General features: G+C 39.6%; 1 protein-coding gene across 7 annotated transcripts in view; it reads left to right on the forward strand.

The window, feature by feature from the left end:
* Nucleotides 1-1,522: 1,522 nt before the first annotated feature.
* Nucleotides 1,523-20,459, forward strand: part of LOC103063154 (acylamino-acid-releasing enzyme-like) — a 35,059-nt gene continuing 16,122 nt past the window's right edge. For 2 of the 7 annotated variants that reach the window (XR_015794836.1, XR_003084711.2), the window contains exons 1-13: nt 1,523-2,112; nt 2,270-2,399; nt 6,031-6,157; nt 6,807-6,894; nt 7,642-7,717; nt 12,230-12,348; nt 14,712-14,849; nt 16,065-16,156; nt 16,700-16,740; nt 17,462-17,583; nt 18,349-18,409; nt 19,418-19,512; nt 20,136-20,187. Coding sequence is in view for 5 of the 7 variants with exons in the window: in XM_025166622.2 (XP_025022390.1) it covers nt 2,080-2,112; nt 2,270-2,399; nt 6,031-6,157; nt 6,807-6,894; nt 7,642-7,717; nt 12,230-12,348; nt 14,712-14,849; nt 16,065-16,156; nt 16,700-16,740; nt 17,462-17,583; nt 18,349-18,409; nt 19,418-19,512; nt 20,136-20,187 (1,174 nt within the window). In the remaining 2 variants the exon portion in view is untranslated. Of the gene's footprint in view, nt 2,113-2,269; nt 2,400-6,030; nt 6,162-6,806; nt 6,895-7,641; nt 7,718-12,229; nt 12,349-14,711; nt 14,850-16,064; nt 16,157-16,699; nt 16,741-17,461; nt 17,584-18,348; nt 18,410-19,417; nt 19,513-20,135; nt 20,188-20,459 lie in introns of all 7 variants that reach the window. The other 5 variants (XM_025166630.2, XM_025166622.2, XM_007420674.4 and 2 more) reach the window with 5 other exon arrangements.

The following is a 20,459-nucleotide window of genomic DNA, read 5'->3' on the forward strand; positions in this document are numbered from 1 at the left end:
AAGATATAATAAGGGAAGATATATAACAGACTTCAGATATCTGAAGGGCTGTCTCTCGGACAAGGGAATCGATTTACACTCTGTTACTCCAGAGGGCAGGACCAGAACCAAGGGTTAAAACTACAATGAAGCGGGTTCAGGCTAGACATCAGGAACAACTTCTTGATGGTATGAGCTGTCCGCCAGTGGGAAGTTCTCCTTCACTAGGGGTCTTAAGTAGTAGTTGGAAGCTCTCTGTCACGCGTGCTGTTGTAGATCCAGGACTCAGCAGCAGGTTGGACTAGATGACCACTTTGCTCCCTTCCAAATCCGATTCTCTGAATCTATTTGACAGTGAACTTTAATAGCCATGGTAATAAGTCACAGCATTAAGCATTGCCTAGGAAAGAAGACAAATCCACTGCCAGCCTTAGAGATTGCTGTCACTGCAATCCTATGCACTAATACCTAGTAATAAGCCTTTTTAACACAGATTTGTTTCTGAATATGCATGTTATTTTTTCTCATGTGAAATAGGACATCACACATCTTTGTGCATAGTGAAAGAATTATTTAAAGGAAGTTAATTGAGAAAATAACATGTTATTTATTCTATTTATAAAATGTTGTCATTTTTTCCATCTGAAGGAATAATTACATTAAAATATACTGCCTCGTAGGGTAGTTTCTGATTTACCAAAGGCCAGTGATTTGAACAAGGACTTGAATCTCCTGTACTGTGTTGTTTCACACTGCACTGGTTTATTTTTTGTTTTCAGCAATGCTGCCCTGAGTAATTTATTACAGGGCATGGATTGTAAGAATGTGCTGTAAATGAAATTTCATTGACATTTTTATTGAAGTAACTGCTTGACCCTTGCCACTTGCTTCCAGGGCTGGATATTTCCTGGACTCTGTTTACTTTTCTGGTAAAAGGGAATGAGTTGAAGAGGATGCGCACGGGTGTGTTGGTGTGGGCAACTTAGCTGGGAGAATTCAGGTGTGTGTGTCGTTTGTACATACATACACATAGCACATATAATGCATACTTAAATGCAGATAGATATGCAAGGCTTCCACTGATCAAGTAATGAACCCAACATGGGATTGTGGATGTCCAGTTCTCCATAATAAGAATGTAAGCAGGTTATATTCTACCTAAGAAGAACTTAGCCTCTAGCTTCCATGTTTGTTGAAAGTAGTTCCTCCTTTTTTGTCAAAACAGTTTCAAGAGTGCTTTACAGATGAATCAAGTCAAAGAATCTTTGCCCGGGAAGACACAACATGAAAGGGCAAATAGGTGAAAAAGACAAAGAGAAAAAAAGGTTATACTGATAATGGTGTCTGGTTCTTGTAACTGGCTGAACTGAAATGGATACCTCTGTAAGCAGCTGGCATGAAAATTAATTCAAAGAGGAAAAGCCAAAAAATCAGCCTCAGCCTACCTAGTAGAATAACTAGTGGTTTTTCGTCAGTTTACGGTGGTCCTACTCCTAGGGGCGTTTTTTTTTTTTTTAAAGCACGCCTATTTTATTTTTTTGAATATCTCAAAAATCACATCGCGTGCTCGCGCCGCGCCCCGTCTCCGCCCCCGTAGTTAACTCATTCCACTCCAGCTTCTCAGGTTCGCAGGACACACGGAAAGACATACTAGCCGCTCTCTCCTCTCCGCCTTCCCTTCGCCTGTCAAGACGGGCATCTCTTCCTCCGCCCATTCCCACGTTTTGCTGTTTTGATAAGCGGTGGGTGGATTGTGTGAACGACCCCGGGAAGCAAAATATCCGCGCTTGGTCATTTAGGTTGGACGCCTGCGGCAGAAGGAACGGCGGAGGGGAAAGCAACGCGCTGGCTTCTGAGGGGCCGCAGGCTGCGGTGCCGAACTCGCGCTCCGCCCGCAGGCTGCAAGGAAGGCGGGCGAGGTAGAGCCGGTCCCGCCTTTGCCAGCTGGCGGAGCCAATCACTGCGGCCCTCCCCCACCTCGTGCCCGCTGTTGTACTGCAGCGTTGGCCCTTCTGGAGCTGGGCGGACCCGCCTGGATCGCCGGCGCTTGCTCTCCCAGAGCTTGGACGGGCTTTGGGGTGGGGGGAGAAAAGGGGCCTTATGGCTTGCAACTCGGAACGCGCAAGAGAAGCGGTAGGATGACTTTGAAGGGGGGGAGTGGGAGGGAGACCTGGCCCCGCTGCGTCCCCGGGTGGGGACGAAGAAACGGGGAAGCAGCTCCTGAGTAGCTGCCCCTAACTCCTGGCGCACGTCGCTGCTGCCCTTGGTCACTTGCTTGTTCTCTCCCCAGCTGCCAGGGGGCTTAGGACGAATCGGGGCCCTGTACCAGGAACTGAGCCGCTTTCCGTCGGTGACTTATGCCGGCGTCGGAGCCGAGGTTGCTGCCCGCTGTGGCGCCAAGTGCCTGCCCCTCTACACGGGTGAGCCAGTTCACTTAGAGCCCCTCTTTCTTGCTCCGCTGGTCCGGGACCCTTAGAGTAGTTTACGCTGGGAAGGGAGCGGGGTTGCTCTCAGGTTCCCTCAGTTTGCCAGCTTTTTTGAACTACCCACGGACGAGGTAAGGAGTTTGAGGTACTTTTAGAATTTGGCAAACGGACGGGGAGATGGGCTGGCACAAGGCCCGACTGATGAATAGGCAACTAGTCTCTGGAGGAACTTTCCCCAGGCTGTGCCTTCCACACCTTATGACTGAGGATGATTGAATCTTGGGGGGGAAATCGTGGGCACAAGTTTTGAATGGGAAAATAAAGTGTGTGCATGTCTCTTGAGTGTTAATTTTGTTTTGTCAGATCCACTTTATTGTTCACCCTGATAGCTGAAAATGTAAAAGATCTGTAAGCCCTAGTACTAAAAGTCAAAGAAACCAGTGAAAAAATGGGACTAAAATTAAATATAAAGACCAAACTAATGACAACAGAGAACAACCAGCCTTAGAACTGACAATGAAGATATCAAAGTGGTGGATAGCTTCTGCCTTTTAGGATCAACCATCAACAATAAAGGAACAAGCAGTTAAGAAATACATCACAGACTAGCAGTAGAGCAGCCATGAAGGCCTTGGAAAAGATATTCAAATGCCAAAATGTGTCTATACAAAGATCAGAACTGTGTAAGCCCTGGTATTCCCTGTGACACTCTATGGAAGCGAAAGCTGGACTTTGAAGAAGCAGGATAGGAAAAGTATTGACGCCTTTGAGCTTTGGTGTTGGAGAAGACTCCTGAGAATACTGTGCCAGCCCAGAAAACAAACTGATGGGTCAAACAAATCAACCCAGAGTTCTCACTCGAGGCACAAATGACCAAGCTCAAATTTTCCTACTTCAGACACATTATGCAAAGACACCCAGCTCTCTGGAAAGATGGAAGGAAAGAGGAGAAGGGACGACCAGCAGCAAGGTGGGTAGACTCAGTTACAGTGGCAATGAGTGCATTGTTGGGAGACTTGAAAGACCAGGTTAGGGATAGATCGTTATGGAGAAGATCTATCTATGTGATCGCTAGGAGTCGAAAATGACTTGATTACATATAATCACTTTACTGTTCAGTTCCTCAAGTAGGGGTTTAAAACTAAATGCTCTGGACTTTACAGAAGTTGAGCTTTAGACTTCAGATCAAAGCTTGTTAAATATGGAGCAGTATAGCTTCTTATCTGAATTTCTACACAACCAAAACTACAAGAGCAATTGACCTAGCAGCTCATACGAACAGTATTACTGGCCTGACCCACCTCAGTTCTCTCTTTCATTGGAGGTATGAGTGATATCAAAAGAGAAAAGAGTGCCCTTCATATGTTGCTGTGTGTTATATTTATGTGATCTGCTTGTGGAAAAATGATGTAGAAATATAAATGAAATAAAAACTTTCTCCATTTGGGACCTTGTGGTCTTTTTTTTAGAAAATGAGGAATTGGCCCAGTCTTGCAGAAACTCACACATACATTGTAATTATGTGCAGTGCAAACAGCTGACCTTACAGTATAAGAATAACAACGAGCCAACCCACACATCTCAAGTTTGCAGTTATTTCCAAATCAAGGTATGGTGTCTAATTAAAAAAAAAATTGTTGCATATGTTGAAAGAGAAGTAATTGGCTGCTCCTTTCGCATATGGTGAAGAGACTATATATAATGCCACAGTGAGAAATAAATATTAATAGCAGTGTGGAATCTCGTGGTATGAGTCACCTTGTGTGAGGTGGGTGGCTATATAAATATGATAAATAAATGTTACAAAACAACATATTAGCAGGCCTTGTTACTTTTTCATGAACACAGACCCTAATGAGAAAAAAAGGTTGAGGAATGGAGCTCCACAAAATAACTTCAAATCAAATCCGAAATATTTGCACTGGAGTTGCGCAGGGAGCTCACCACTTCTTTTAGATACCTGTTTTGCTGCTCTGCATTTGTTTTTTCTGTTCTGCTTATCCTTGTATTTTTCCCATCACCCTCTCTTTTTCCTTTTGTGGACATTTACAATGTCACATTTTGACACTCTCAGAGTCAGTTCTGCATTTAAAGTACATAAAGTAAAGCTGTGGGTGAAGGATGATAACCTCATCTGTTACTGCATGAAGAATTTTATTTTTTTTCCTCTAGACTTTTTTTGCTTGACATTTAATGAAAAAATTTCCATCTAAAATTTTATGATACGATAATTGTATCATTCGTTATGAAAAGATCTTTGTGTCAGTCATGTCAAGTTGTAGAAAGAGCTTACAAAAATGGAAATCCAAGAACATTTCTTTTTGCTCATGTGAAACCTATACACAGATCAGGAAGCTACCATACAGACAGAATATGACAAAACAGACTGGGTCAGGATTAGCATAGAAGTGAGATAAGTCAGTATACTCTCTCCTTATTTATTTAACTTATATGGTGATATATATATTGAAGGAAGCTGGATTGGAAGAAGATGAGTATTGTTTTAAAATAAGAGGAAATATTAATAACCTGCACCATGCTGATATCTCTACTCTGATAGCTGAAAATGCAAATGATCTGTAAGCTCTTGTAATGAAAGATAAGGAGCACAGTGAAAAAACGGGGCAAAGATTAAATATAAAAAAGACCAAACTAATGACAACAGGTACAACAACCAGCCTTAGAATTGACAATGAAGATATTGAAGTAGTAGGTGGATTCTGCTTTCAGGATCAACTATCAACAGTAAAGGAATCAGCAATCAAGAAATATGCTGCAGACTAGTATTTGGTAGCACTGAAGGCCTTGGAAAAGTTACCTATGAAGATTAAAATAGTGTAGGCAATGGTTTTTCCTGTGATACTGTATGGAAATGAAAGTTGGACTTTGAAGAATCAGGATAGAAAGAATATTGATACTTTTGAACCTTAGTATTAAAGAAGACTCCTGAGAATACCATGGATAGCCAAGCAAACGAACAAATGGATCATCAAACCAATCAACCCAGAATTCTCACTCTGGGCAAAAATGACCAGGCTCAAATTAGCCTACTTCAGACACATTATGTGAAGATCTAGCTCTCTGAAGAAGTATATAATGCTGAGAAAGGTGGAAGAAAAAATGAGAAGAGGATGACCAGCAGCAAGGTGGATGGGTGGAATTATAGTGGCATTGGGTGCACCATTGGAAGACCTGTTGGGGACAGTACCTTCTGGAGAAAATCTATCAATGTGGTCACTGTGTTAACACTAACTTGATGGCACATCATCAATTAATCGTATCGGATTTTTAATATATTTGAACTCAGGAAATTTTAAAGTATAAAAACATTAAATAATCAAATGTAAATGGGAAAGTAACATAATATGTCATGGAATTGCCATAGACTTGTAAAAGTTAAATGACCTATCTAAGCAAAATATTTAGATGTAAATTGCTGCCTTTTATGTTAGCTTTAGCATAGATTTTTTTCCTGCCAATTTCTCCCCCCCTTTTTTTTTTTAGGATGATGTACTTCTCCATCCTTTCCCAACTATCTATTTAGTCACTGCAAAGACAGCAATATTATATACCAGGGAATTGGGCAAGCATAAGCTTTCTCACTCAGCTTCCTCCTTTTCTGCAGAGTGGTACCAACCAGATCTGGAGCGCCATCAACAACTGCTCTTCAGTCGCCAATATATCCTGCACATTGATGGCAGAGCAGTTGTCTCAGTTACTCCTGTTGGTGTGCCAGCTGAGATTCACAATCAGTATGTACGACATCTACTTTCCCTCATACCTTTATCATGTTTTAGAAGTTCTGGCCCAGCTTATTTTATTTTATTTATTTATTTAAATCAATGTATATGGCCGCCTATCTCACAAATGCCACTCTGGTTGACTGGCAAAGATTAAAAATACCCAGAGCATGCTCTCCCTACCTGACCTGATAGGATATTTAGAAACAGTGGGAGTAAGGTAGTCCTTCAAATACCCTGGCCACTGCTTAGTTTGTACTTATCCAGGCATAGTAGAATAGTTATTGGAGTAAGGATAGTTAGCTTTCCTTAACCATAAAGATAGGCAATAGAGTTCAAAGTAGTGAGGTGAGGTCTTATTTCTCCCTGCCATCAGCTGCATACACACTTAGTTTCATGTTGTACCAGCCCAATTCCTGCTGACTACAACAGGTACCACTTCATCAAGTTCACAGCAAAGGCCTTTCCCAGCTGCCTGAAATCCTTCAGCCAGAGACAGTGGGGGGTCATAGGATTGTATAGGCATCAGCCATGAATTCTCTTCCCTGAGGATCCCTAAAGTATGTAGAAAAGAATAAGCTTACCTCTGTGTTTCTCTAGTAAACTGCCTCCAAGTTGGCTCTTTTGTTTATGCTGCTCCCTCTTTTCTCTTGTACTACAGGCTGCTGACTAGAATGTCTCCTACTGGGAAGTATAAAGCTATCCTCACCTGTTACTTGGAAATGGGGCAGAAACAGGAGGTTCTAGAGGTAAAGTTGTATGCGCATGACAGCAAAGTATGTGCTATCTGCGGCTGTTTCTTCCTACCTCCAAAGAGCAGGGACAGCACTGAAAATGTTGCATGCTGCAACTGAGCTATATAGGTATAGCAGGGATAATGTTGCTGCATCCTTGCTTTTATAATAGTCAGAACTGGATACTATGGCCTTGTCATTTAACAAGGAAGGAGCTTGATATCACCTTTTCTTTAACATGAACACCTTTCCTTTCATGTTAAAGAAAAGGTGTTATCAAGCTCCTTCCTTATTAAATGGCAAGTCTATAGTATCAAGTTCTGACTATTATACTGGATACTATGGATACTGATCAGGAGGTTCAATAAGGACAAATAAAATATTTGTTGAATGAAACCTTATAGAGTAGGTGCTGGGCTTTGATCTAAGAAATCTGTAAGGAGTTTGCATAGCTAGGGTCAAATATATATGGAAACTGGTCCTTTGCAGTAATGTACTGGGCATATGAGTCATGCTTGTCCCACCATGAATGGTAATTGTTCTACCAAGGAGACCTAGAGTTACAGATCTTAATAGGGAAATGAATTACAAGTAGCTCTGTGTGCTTCACTGTCACCGTTCATTTTCTTGGAGCCCCTCATCACTCCCAGCTTTTTCGGTCACAGCAGTGGAACCAGGAGGAGGAATTCTGATGAGCCTGTGGATTTGGCCTCAGTGTGTGGTGGCAGATTTTGCCCTGTACTGATTTCTGTGTCCCAGCAGGTTTGGAGCAACAGTGGGAGGGTAAGAAATGTCAATCTCACAGCGCTGGATAAACATGGCAAAGTGTACACAGATGGTAAGGGCAGTAACAGTAGGCTTGGCCGCATGCTGCTCTCTGCAGGCTTAGCACTGATGCTTCCTCAGCCCTGTGAGCTCTGCACTCTACCAGCATAGCACTTGGTCATGCTCTTTCTTCCTACTAACATCCTTTTCCCAGTGCCAGAATGAAGTTGTCCTAGCTGTCCAATGTTATGTACTTTCCTCTTCCTTGCCTTTTCTGCAGCGGTGGGTTTTGTAAAGAGCTTTGCTGGCTATTGCAGCCTGGAGATTGCAGGCTTTGAAATCTTGGTGGCAAATTCTGGGTGAAATCCTGTTATGAATGTGACCCATACTCTCCTGCTGCTTTGTCAAGTTAGCTGTATTAATCCAGCTACAGTACTGTATTTTGTGAGACACAAGTCTTCCTGATCATGGAGGTTAAATTTTTGAACAAGCAAGTATAGATCTAGGCCAGGGATCCCCAAAGTGGTCAGTATTGACTCCCAGGAATTGATGGGACTATCCAGGGGGTTGATAAATGGCTGGGGATCAAAACGGGATCATTAAATGTCTGGAAGTCAGTAGGTGGTTGATAAATGATGGAAAGTTGATTGGGGTCAATCTTTTGGGGTCCCTATAGAGCTCCATGTCAGTCCCTAGTTCTGATGGTGAGGTGCCTAATGGCAACCCGGTTACCCAGGGTTGGATGGTCAGCCACCAGCAAGAGCACCCTTGAGTTGTCTATCAGCTGTGTGTTGTTACTGGCCTCGTTTATCTATTATTATTGTTGGATACATAGCCAGATATTTAGACTGGATTTGGTATTTTTATCCACCTATTGAGTCCTTCCCAAGGTGTTTGTTGTTATTAGTTGTAGTACTATTAGTTAAAGTAGTATTCATTAAATTATTTTCATATAATAAATGTTTGGGGGGGTCAATGAACAATCTGAAACTTCATGAAGGGGTCAATGAGCTGAAGAGTTTGGGGACTCCTGGTCTAGGCTATTAGTGTTGCTTTAAATTAGTCTTAAAGTATAATTATATATACATACTTGCATATAAATACATCAAGTGAAGTAAATTTAATAGAACTTTGTCCAGATAAATGTACATAGGATTGAAACTCAATCCTGTGCCCCTCTCTAGCCTTACTTACTTACTTACTTACTTACTTATTTATTTATTTATTTATTTATTTATTTGCATTTGTTTTAGCCGCCCACTCCAGTATCAATACAAAAACGATAAAAACAGTTAAAAACCTACAACACCACGGGCCGCCCGGATTGAAACAACCATAACAATAACAAACCACACCCGGAGCCCCACACACCCATTAATCCCAGACCTGAGACCAAAGCCAGTTCTGAAGAGCTTTTTGGAACCCCTTAGTCCCTAAGATGACAACATTTAACAGAAGAGACCCGGAGTGTGCCCACTGTGCCAGAATGTAGCAGGTGGGCAGAAACAATTGAAGATAGGTGGTCCCTCAGGTATGATAACTAATTTAGGTTAGAGAAAGGTTGCTGATATGAACCTGCTTGATGCACTGTGCCACGTTTTCATAGTACTTGGTCCAACGGCATCATATTTCTTGGGCCATGAAGGAAAGCCTCATAAACCTCTATGTGTCCTAGGCTTGCGTTATTGAAACCTAATGTCAAAGGGTAAAAAATATCTGAAGTATAATTTTGCCTGTTGATCTCCCTGAGGTACACCTTGTTCACAAACATTGCCATTCATATTACATATCTGAAGCAAAATGGAGATGATCACATGAACTGGCTTGAGAGATTAATAACACACTGTTTAGCACTGCTCCAAATAACAAGTGGAATAAAAAACTGGTTGTTCATGTATGTGGTAGCCAATTCCTCACAATAATCCTGTAATACCTATATTACAATATAAACCTATAGTAGAAACTTGTATACTGAGGTAGGCGATTCACAACAAACATTAAAAATATAAATATATATAAATACATAAAACATTAATTAAATTGTTTTTAATTGTTTTTAATTTAATTAATATAATATAATTTAGGTTAGTTAATTAAATTTATATAATAATTTAATTTAATTAATATACCAGCATGAAAAGTTCTGGTTTCAATTGAATGTTGACCTTTAAAATTCTTTGTATCGTTATATGTATTTGAACCCAAACATTTCTGGCTTTTTTACAAGTCTGCCAGGCATGATAAAATGACCCTTCATATTCTCCACATTTCCAACATAAATTTGAAATACCTTTACATATTCTAGACAATTTTTCTGGAGTCATATACCAACGGTGCATCATTTTATAAAAATTGTCTTTTAGATTATAACATAATGTAAATTTCAATCCTTTTAACCACATATTTTCCCATAGTTCCATCAGTATATTGTGTCCAAAATTCTTAGCCCATTTTATCATACAGTCTTTCACTTGTTCCTCTTCTGTTTCAAATTTTGATAAAAGTGTATACATTTTATCAATTACATGTTTATCATTTGTACATAGTTCAACTTCTGACTTCTGCTGCTCAATTCCAAATATTTAATATCTTTCTCAGAGGTTTTGTCCTTTTGTAGACAAATTCCTCCATTCCAGTCCCCCATTAAACACCAATTTTCATATGGTAAGCCAATTAATTTATCGATAAGTCTTTTGTAAAAACTAAAGGCTTTCCTCTTCCTGTAGCTACAGAAAGAATGTATTCAATATTATTATGGCTGGTGTGAAAGAAATAAAGCAGTAATAGTTGAGAAGCAGAAGCTGCTTCTAAAGAAAGGGATGAGGAAATGTCTAGTTAAAGAGAAATCTCAACAGCATTTTAGTCCACACATGATAGGCTGGCACTATGAATATATTTACAGCTTTAATGTTATAAACTAGAGCTTAGAAGAAGATAGGAGAATAATGCAAAAAAGATAGGAAAGTGATATTACATTATCATTTCCTAGATTCTTCTACAAAGAATTTCTGAAGAAAAACTCTAATATGGAAATAATCTAACTCCAGTAGACTATAAATTAGATTGTCTCAAGTCTCTGGCATCAGGAATGTGCTTTATGAGCTGGTCAGGTTCTGCACTGGACCTCTCTAGACTCAGGTTTTTTTTATAAATCATCACCATTTTTCCTCTTTCCTCCTGAACTCTTCCTGATATTTCTGACTGCAAAAGTGTTCTGTACAAAGCACTAATGAGGCCACAGTCATATTAATGAGCACCATGTAAGACCTCAAAACCCAAGCTATGCTACTTCAGATTTCTTCTCTGGTTTGCTGAGCATGCTACTTTTCAGTTAACAAAATCCTGAGTCCTTTAAAATGTGACAAGCATGAAACATTTGCACCAAATAGTCTGCTGTTGAAGCAGAAATTTATTTTCTTATAAAGCCCACAGTACAACAGACAGTACAATAGTCAAATAAGCACATGGTAGTTTGCAACTTTGGCTACCCTTTTTTGTCTTTACCAACACTATATTAGAATTAAGTGAAGCAGCCATAATAATTTAAGGATAGTAGGAACTGCTGTGTGGTATTCACATGTTTTATTTATTTGCTTTATTTAAAACATTTATATACTGCTTCGGTGGAAGAAATTTCTAGTGTATAAAGGAGATCCACTTGCAGTAAAATGCAACCTTAGAAAAATCCATGGGCCATAAGTGATTACTTGCTTTCATAGCATGCTTTAGCATCAAAGCAACCTTAAGTGCTTAGAGTTCTGTAAAGTAGTGCTAAGCACAGCAAAAGAGGGGCCCCTTTTGATGTAGGTGGAAGTTCCAGGGAGACCTGACACCTCAAGGACAAGTGACAATCAAAGCATACTCTTATCACAACAGTTCTTACTATAACAAAGAAATGAGATGAACAAATTTTGTTGTAGTATCTAGTCATTAAAAATATAGTGATCTCACCTAATTTCTTATCTTCACCCTTATTGATAAGTAACTGCCTATGTAATTGCCTTCTGAACTGTATAGTGCACATATTCCATTTTAAATGCTTGTAACCTATATATATATATTTCTGAAACCGTTATTCTGGGCTGTTGGCCCCCAAAAACTTAAGGTCTGGTAACTCATTACATCAATAAACATAGCAAAATGATCATTTGGATCCTCTCCTGTTATTTTGATAAGTATACTGAGTGATGTTTCTACCATACTTCTCAATTAAAGAATTGTGAAGGGAGTTACAATAAAAGTTCACACAGTATGGTAAGCCATAGTTTGCTTACTCATTTTACTGGCTAGGTTTATGCATTGTGTTAAAGTATAATCCTTGATTCACAACCCACAATGGGTGGATACAGCTAAGTGCAAACTAAACAAACCACATTAGGATTTAGGTATGACATGTGAACTAGGACTCAAATTTTCATTCCCTTTAGTGCTTTTAGAAAATATATCAATTTAGGCAATTTGTTACCTACAGTTTACAGTCAGTATGTAAGTCCCTGCTAGGTTTTTTTTCTTTTGGTCAAGTGATCCTGCAAACTTGTACTCTACCTACAGATGTTGTTTCCTATTTCTGTCCTTCTACCACCAGAGCAGTTTCGATGCTTTGCCTGGTCCAGCTCAGAAACTCAGATTGTGTATGTTGCAGAGAGAAGGCGCTCTCCAAAACAACCATTTTTCACTCAAGAGGGGTTCACTGAAGGAGAGGAGGTAAATAAAAAAAGCCATAAAGGTTTTCCTTTCTTTTTACTTATTCAAATAACTGAACTATGTCAAGTATCTTACAGTACTCATCCTGCTTATATCTTAAAGTTGTATGGCAAGTCAAATGAATTGGATTGCTCATTTCTCAAAGCAAAACAAACTGAAGAAAAATATGTTGTGTACTAAATGAAAAAAGAATTCACAAAATTAACAAGCTGCTTCCCTAATGGAATTCTCTGTTAAATTTTGTTCATGAAACTTTAGTTTCTATTTAATTTAGGATATACATTATTTTGAATAAATTGTTATTCATGGAACCCAATTTATGTACTTCATGCTAGCAAAGTTCTGAGGTTCCATTTCTAAGCAACAGCATGTTGTGCTGTAATACCCCATCAGCCTTTACACATAAATAATGATTACATAAGTCCTCTCTCTCTCTTACAGAGACAATAGTAAGGTATTCAATTGAAAGACATTAAGGCCATTTAATGATTTCTGGTATCATTTATCCATTGTTGTGGTGATAGAAAACCAGTCTATTTAATGATGTATTACCACAACAGTGGCTGAATGATGCAATAGATAATCAGTGTGGATTAGAGAAAAGTATTGTAATAATACAATACAATACAATACAATACAATACAATACAATACAATACAATACAATACAATACAATACAATACAATACAATACAGAAAATTAGATTGGAGAAAATCCATCTGTGCGGTCAGTAAGAGTTGTTACTGACTTGATGGCACATAATCAGAGATAAGTGAGTCAGGCAACTCTGCCTGATCATCTTCCTCCTCCATTCCAGACTGATGACAATAGACTGTATTGTTTATCATTCATTTGTTCAGTCATTCATTCATTTATATCCCGCCTTTTGTACAGGAACTCAAGCCAGCATAGATAGTGCTCTCCCCTCCTGTTTGTCTCTACAGCAGCAACACTAGGAGGTATGTTGGGCTGAGAGAGAGAGCAACTGGCCAAAAGTTGCCCAGCAAGCTTCCATGGCTGATGGTGGGCTAGAACCTGGGACTCCCCTCTCCTAGTCCAACAGCTTAATTTCTATAACACACTGGCTTTCTGTACACTGATTGTACAGCTATTCTACAGTGGGGAAAATATACTGGATCTATACAGAGGTATTGTTATTCTGCATAACGTTCAGCCTTGGCATTAGAAATGGATCCTGCAACTAAGAAATCTATTTTCAATGCCAGATTCCATCCATCCATCCATCCATCCATCCATCCATCCATCCATCCATCCATCCATCTATCTATGGATGTCCTTGCACAGTATATCTCGTGCAGATTGGGCTGTTGTAATCTAAGGGCCATTCTTCTTTTTCCTATCCATCCATCCATCCATTCTTCTATCCTTATATAACACCCCAATATTCTAATTAAAAGAATAACAAGACTACTCAGATGATGATGATGATAATGATAATGATAGTAATAATACAGTGATGTTATAAAATAAACAGTCATAATCACATAATTGCAAATGCCTATGCTAGACACCCCAACAATCAGCTTGAGGCAAAGGCTGGTTTGAACAGATAGATTTTACCTGCTTGCAAAATTCAAGAAGGGTAGGAACCACTGTTATTTCTAGAGGAAGAATGTTCCAAAGAATGGGGATACCCATGGAAAAGGCCTGCCATGCCATCCATACTTATTTATGTCTCAAGGGGTGAAGCCTTCCAGAGCACTTGAAAGAGACAGGCAGGTTCAATTCTGGCAAGGTCTTGTCTGATGTATCCTAGTGCTCTGTCATACAAGGCTTCAAAGGTAACAACTACAACTTTGAATTGGGCCCCAGAGTCTACTGGTAACCAATGCAGCTACTTCAAAATAGACATGGCTCAACAGATAGATTGTCCTGCCAACAATATAACCACTGCATTTTTTTTACCAGCTGCAGCTTCCAAGTCATCTCCAAAGCCAACCTCACATGGAGTTTGTTAGATTAGTCCAACCAAGTAGTGATCAAGGCATTAGTTACTGTCACCAGGACATTAGAAATGCTTATTTTTGGCCCAATGCATGGTGAATTTCTCCATGTACTTGTAGGCAAATATAAGCTCAAGAAGGATTGTACAAAATTTATCATTGTATTTTCTTGCGTAAAGTATTAGGGTTCCTAGAAAATAGTTTGCAAAGTTTAGATTGCAAGGAATGAAAATGTATAAGAGTAGGTCATCTGACCACTACTCAGTCTTACTAGTGTGATGCATGTAGCAAGCCCTAGGAAAAAAGCCTGTCATTCATGTTCAGTCTTTCTTGTCTATCTCATGGAGAACTGCAGATACACAGCTCTCTAAAATAATTAACTGTCTGATTACATTCTAGGATGAGCAGTTTGTGTACTACGACAACTGGGGAGAGGCACTGGGGGACAAAAGTGCCCCTGTATTATGTGTGCTGAATGTTGAAACCAGTGAAGTTTCGGTGCTAGGAGACATCCCAGAGCACATCTCCCCTGGACAGGTTAGTATAATGCAGCACTGAAAGTTTGATTGGGAAGAAGAGAAAGACAGGGCCCCAGTTCTCTGCTTATGAAGTAATACATTGTTTTTTTGGTTTGCAGATGCATATACATATATAAAGGAGATATATTCAGGGTGGGGAGGCCAGGCTGGGTCTTGGAAACTGTTCTAACCAGTTGAGCTTTAACATGGCCCTTGACATGTTAGCCTCTTTGCAAGTGCAGTTTCTATACATTACTTCTGTCCTTTGAATAGGAAATCTGACAAGTGATATTCAGTGTCCTCACAACAGATGCTGTGAGTGTGCAAGGATGACTTTGCACTAGACAAAAATACTTCTTATAGGTGCGCTGGTTAATCTGCTTGGGGCAAGATGTCAAATTAACCCTCCACCCACATTTATGCTGGTAGCTTCCAGATGGATCATTCTTAACTCTATCATTGTGCTACAGTATTTTGTTTTTTACTCCTTAATAGATGTTATGTAGTAAGGAAAAGAAGAGTGAAAAAACACAGAAATGATGAAACCAAGTCGAAATCTACATTGTTTGAAATTGTGTAAAATCCTGTTCATGAGGCATCGTGGTAGCGTGATTATAAAAAGCTCACATGGAATCAGTTATTCATTCTGTTTTCTTCCAGCATTTCCTCTGAAGGGAAAGAAATAGGAGGTTGGGCTAGATTTTTAGTAGGAAATTGAATGATTGAAGCCATGCGATTGCATTTCCTTTAAAACAAGAAAACAGCTTGAAACACTGCTTGAAAACTATTATTCAGTATTTAGTTTGACATTCATACTGTGCTCCAGCTAAACTGTATTCATACAGTTCTTCAACCTCTAAAGGCATCATGCCAGTATTTAAATCCATTGCTGGAGGGTTCAGAGGTCTTGCCCTTTCGTGCAAGTTCAGCTCAAGCACAGAGTGGCAGCAGGAATCCCCTGGAGAAAATGTTCCAGTCTGCAGTCCCTTTAGTAGTTGCAGGGCTATTTGCTTACAAGCATTTCTAACCAAGAAGAAAAGAGTAATTGGAGGGTTACTATCAAACAGCAGTCCCAAGAGTTGGAACAGCTCCTAGTACATGATCTTTTTGAAGAATCAGATCTCCTGCATGGCATTCTTTAGATTATGGAGGAAGATCCTGGGACATAGCATAGTCCAGCATTTAGCACTCAAAATATCACATGCTAATACTTTGGTTTTGCTTCCCTGGCCAGGCCCTGTGGTCCCCAGGTGACAAGGGAATAATATTTGTGGGCTGGTGGCATGAGCCATTCAGATTGGGATTACATGCCTGCTCCAATAGACGGTAAGTGAGATCTCACTGACTCACAAGAGCATATTAAACCTGTATCTCATTTTCAGATGGGCCAACATGAGTTATTACCCTAGAAAAGCTCAAAGAACAGATTTTCACTCAATTCTGAGAAAGGGTTTAAAACATATATTGAAATCAGTAATTGCTTCTGAAATTCTCATATATGGAAATGACAGTTTTAAAAGGAACCTAATGAGGGACAAGCCCAACTTAGTTTCTGTCCTTCCTTAAACAGGATAGACAAGGCCTGCTGCCTGTCCACACTTCCAAGAAATTGCATAAAGCATCATCCCTAAGGTCACGTGATTCATGGAATCTATTATCATTAGCAAATATGAGTATTTCCTATTGAAAAGAGGCTGTAGATTTCCAAATCCTTAGTGCTATACCACTTTCTTTTAAGTGAAAATTGTGAACATTGGATCTTATTGCAATATATACGATTCCCTATAAGGTTGGCATGGTGTGTGGGTTGGTGGTGAAAAACATATTCCCTTCTGGAGAATCTTCACCCTTCCCCTCTCCCTGTTGTAGGTCAGCTCTATTTCACTTCGATCTCTCTGAAAATAGCTGTGGTAAGTCATCTCAGAGATTTTCTTTGAGTGCCCTAAAAGTGAAGGATTACTTGAAACCTCCCCTTAACCACATACAGTCCAGAGAAAATGTTCTGCTTTCTGGAACCTGTAACAAATGGGTTTACAGAGTTGGCTGTACTTCTTGAATACAAATGTAGGTCATGTGTTCTGTACTTCTGATAACTTGTGTAAACAGGAGAAGGTACCACTTTTCTTGCTGTGGAACTCCAAAGGCAAAAACATAATGCCTTCTTGTTGTGCTTTTCATTGCTCCCAAAATCATGTCAAATACTGGAATTCTGCAATGTAGGGATACTATTCCTGATACTATTCAAAATACTATTCTTGTATTTTGAGTGGAAGCCAGAGAATTCCCAGAGGCATGTCATTTTCTGATGTCTGAACTTTCAGCAAGCAAAGTTGTTGGGCATTCCAAAGTTTATATAGTGTCTTCAGCCATTGGGCTGAAATGTTTTATATTTTGAAAGTATAAGGAAATACATTCTCAGAAGGAGCTTTGGAAGAGCAAGTATAGGCAATACCTTTCAGCAGAACTATAAGCAATTTAAAGTAAATTCATGTTCTGGTAGTGTTATCACTTGAGAGTCTTTAGTTAATTGTTGCAACCAATTGAGATTAAATAACTTTTCTGATTGTCACATATGTAGTTCCACTAAGACATAGTTCCGCCCTCAATCTTGCATCCCCATTCTGGTTGCAGAACTACTGACCTCAGATTACCAGGCTATCTCTTCTCCCCGGCTCAGCCCTGACCAAACTCACCTGCTGTACTTGGAGGGATCAGTGTTTGGGTCTCATCGCCAGTGCTTGAAGCTACAGTTGGTGAGTGCCTGAGAATATGTTGTCATTTCCTGTCCACTAACACTGAGTCAGCAAGTGAAAGGAATGTCGGTTCATCCTTCCTTTTCCAAAATTCCTTTCACTCAGAAATAATAATCATGCCCTTGCATGCTGTTTCCACCCCTAAACTCTCAGTGCTTCCATCCCATCTCTCAAAGGTGGGAAAAGGTGGGTTTCTCAGTGGCCCAACACCGTCTCCCTCCCAAATAAGGGTTTATCCTCAAAAGATTAGATTTTTTGAATAAGGCAAAACTGATTGGATTCAAACATCCTACCAAGCCATAAATTAGTTTAAAAGGCTGGGTTCACTCAGCACACTAAGCCAAAACCGTCGCTTTATCAATTGGCATGATTTATGACTCCAGCATAAAAAACTCCCAAAGTTTTCATTCAGAAGCAGTGGTGCCCTACGAACTGAAAATTATATGAGATACAGTCCTAACATATCTGAAAGGCTGACTTCCTAGAATAGTTTAGGCATTGATCACTTATAACTAGAAAAGTAAATTATGATACCTTAATTTTGCCAGCCAGTACAGGACATTTTCAGTCACTTGAAATTGTTAGGCAACTTTTGTTATACCTCACTTTTTAATGAAAAGCAAGCTAAAAATATAAAGGCATATAAAATAAATGTTTCTTGTTCTTTTATCTACTGAATGTCGTCACTGACTGCTGTTATAAAACTAATACTGAAATGTAAGAGTTAGGAAAAATGCTCAGTGTACAATCTTCTCTTCTGCTTAGCTCAACTGGCAAACAAAGTTCTCATATACAGTGGTGGACATAGTTAGAACTACCACAGCTGGTAAGTATATATGCAAAATTTGAATAACTTTTTGTGATCACCCTGCCACTTCACTTTAGTTCAGCCACATATCTCCATTTTACTTATTGTCTTATTCCCACGTGGACCCAAACAGACACTTAAGGGTTGCTTTTGTAGCCTGAAAAAGAGGGATATTTTAGGTGAATGGTAGGACTTTTGTCTGAACTGCACCAAATATCTCCACAAAGTTGTTGGAAGAAAGGTTTATCTTACCAGGTCCATTTTTGAGCCGGGAGTAAAGACACTGATGAATTGTATGAAGTTAGGAGGTTTATTCTTCACCCAAGAACAGAAGCAACGACAGCATGCAGTTAGGTGGGCGGCTGCGCTGGACCCCCTCCATACAGCACATTATATACCTTCTGTTACATTCAGACCCATGTTAAGATGTCATGACTTTTCTGATCCAATCAAAGCCAGTTACCTTGATCCATACTCCTCCCCTTACCCAGGACCCCTTTCTCTGATGCTGATTAAGGTTCTTCCTTTCTGTATGTAAACTAATTTCTATCACCTTGAGTGTTAACAGCCATATGTAAACTATCCTTTATCACTCTGATTGTCCACCAGGCACTGTCCTGATTTACATCCCTTAAGAAACAAGGTCAGGACGGTTTATCTTTCTTTGTGATGGGTCATCTGAGCAGGAAAAGACTATCAGGTCAAGACAGTTTATCTGCTTTCATGAATTGCCTTCCAGTCAAGAAGAGACAAACCATGAGGGCAGTTAACGCATCCTTGAGATATTGAGAAGTGTTGAGGGTCACATCCTCAAGAATGTAACCTTTTGATAATCTAAAGTGAAGCCAATCACTGTGAGGTCAACCATACCAACAGGAAAGGGAATATTGGCATATTGCTGGGCCTGCTTTTACTTCATGTTATACAAGCTGGTAAAGATAAATGTTTAAACATCTAAATGTCTAAATATCTAAAAATGTCTAAATTTCCCAACCTTCTAACAAAGTCTTCCTTCTTTCTTTAAAGGTTTTTATGGGATTTACTCGGGAGCACTGTCCATGCATTGCTGGGCCTCTGATAACCAAAGAATCTTTCTTAGTACTCCTCAGAGGAGTAGAAAGGTATGTTGATGCCAGTAGAAAAGACTTAATTTAGAAAAAAGAGATCTAACAACAGGACCTCTATAGAACAGAGTAAATAACAACAGACTATAACTGTTATCACCTTGCACTACCCTGCCGAAAAGCCAGAGAGAAAGAAGTGGTAAGACCTTGAGATTTATGTAATGCAGAATAGTTGGTTTATAGCAAGCATTTTAATATATGCACTCTGATTGAGGGACTTGGAGCAGCATAACTCCAAGAAATAGATCAGAAGGAGAGTTAATATGAGTTTTCTAACTCAACAAAAATTTGAACCTGGAGTTTCTGTAACTTACAAGGTGCTATAGCCACTGTTTTACATGAAACTGCAGAAATATGCAATCCATTCATTATTTTCAACTAAGACAATGAGTTGTACGGCTTACAAGGATTCTTAGAAGAAAGCTTCTGTTTATTGAAATTAGAGAAGCTAGGACTAAGAGGCTGGAGCTCAATATGAAATCTATGTAAATCTCAGGAGAACCCACCAGCCTTGTAATTTAGGTTGAGAGGGAATGCGAGAAAAGTCTTTTTCGCCAGTAAATCATCCACACATTCAGCATCCAAGTCCACAGACATAGTCTTTTTACCATCTTTTGCAGGAGCTGTTGGTTGTGGATATCAAATCAGGAAGTGTGAAATCTATTACCTCAGGTACAATATAATAATACCTCAGGTACAATATAATTTTGTGTTTCTGTGTGCCTTCAAGTCAGTTTTTGACTCTGGCGACTGCCTGGATAAGTCCCTGCAGTTTTCTTGGCAAGGTTTTCCAGAAGTGGTTTGCTATTGCCTGCTTCCTAGGGCTGAGAGAAAGGGACTGCCTTGTGTCTAAGTAGGACTAGAACTCACCATCTCCCGGCTTCTAGCCTGACACCTTAACCACCACACCAAACTGTCTCTAATCTTAAAATCTAAAATCTTAG

The sequence above is a fragment of the Python bivittatus genome, unplaced genomic scaffold, assembly GCF_059951505.1.
Source record: "Python bivittatus isolate LINGU-HERP-01145 unplaced genomic scaffold, Pbiv_v1 ctg000080_np1212, whole genome shotgun sequence".
NCBI classification, from domain to species: Eukaryota; Metazoa; Chordata; class Lepidosauria; order Squamata; family Pythonidae; genus Python; species Python bivittatus.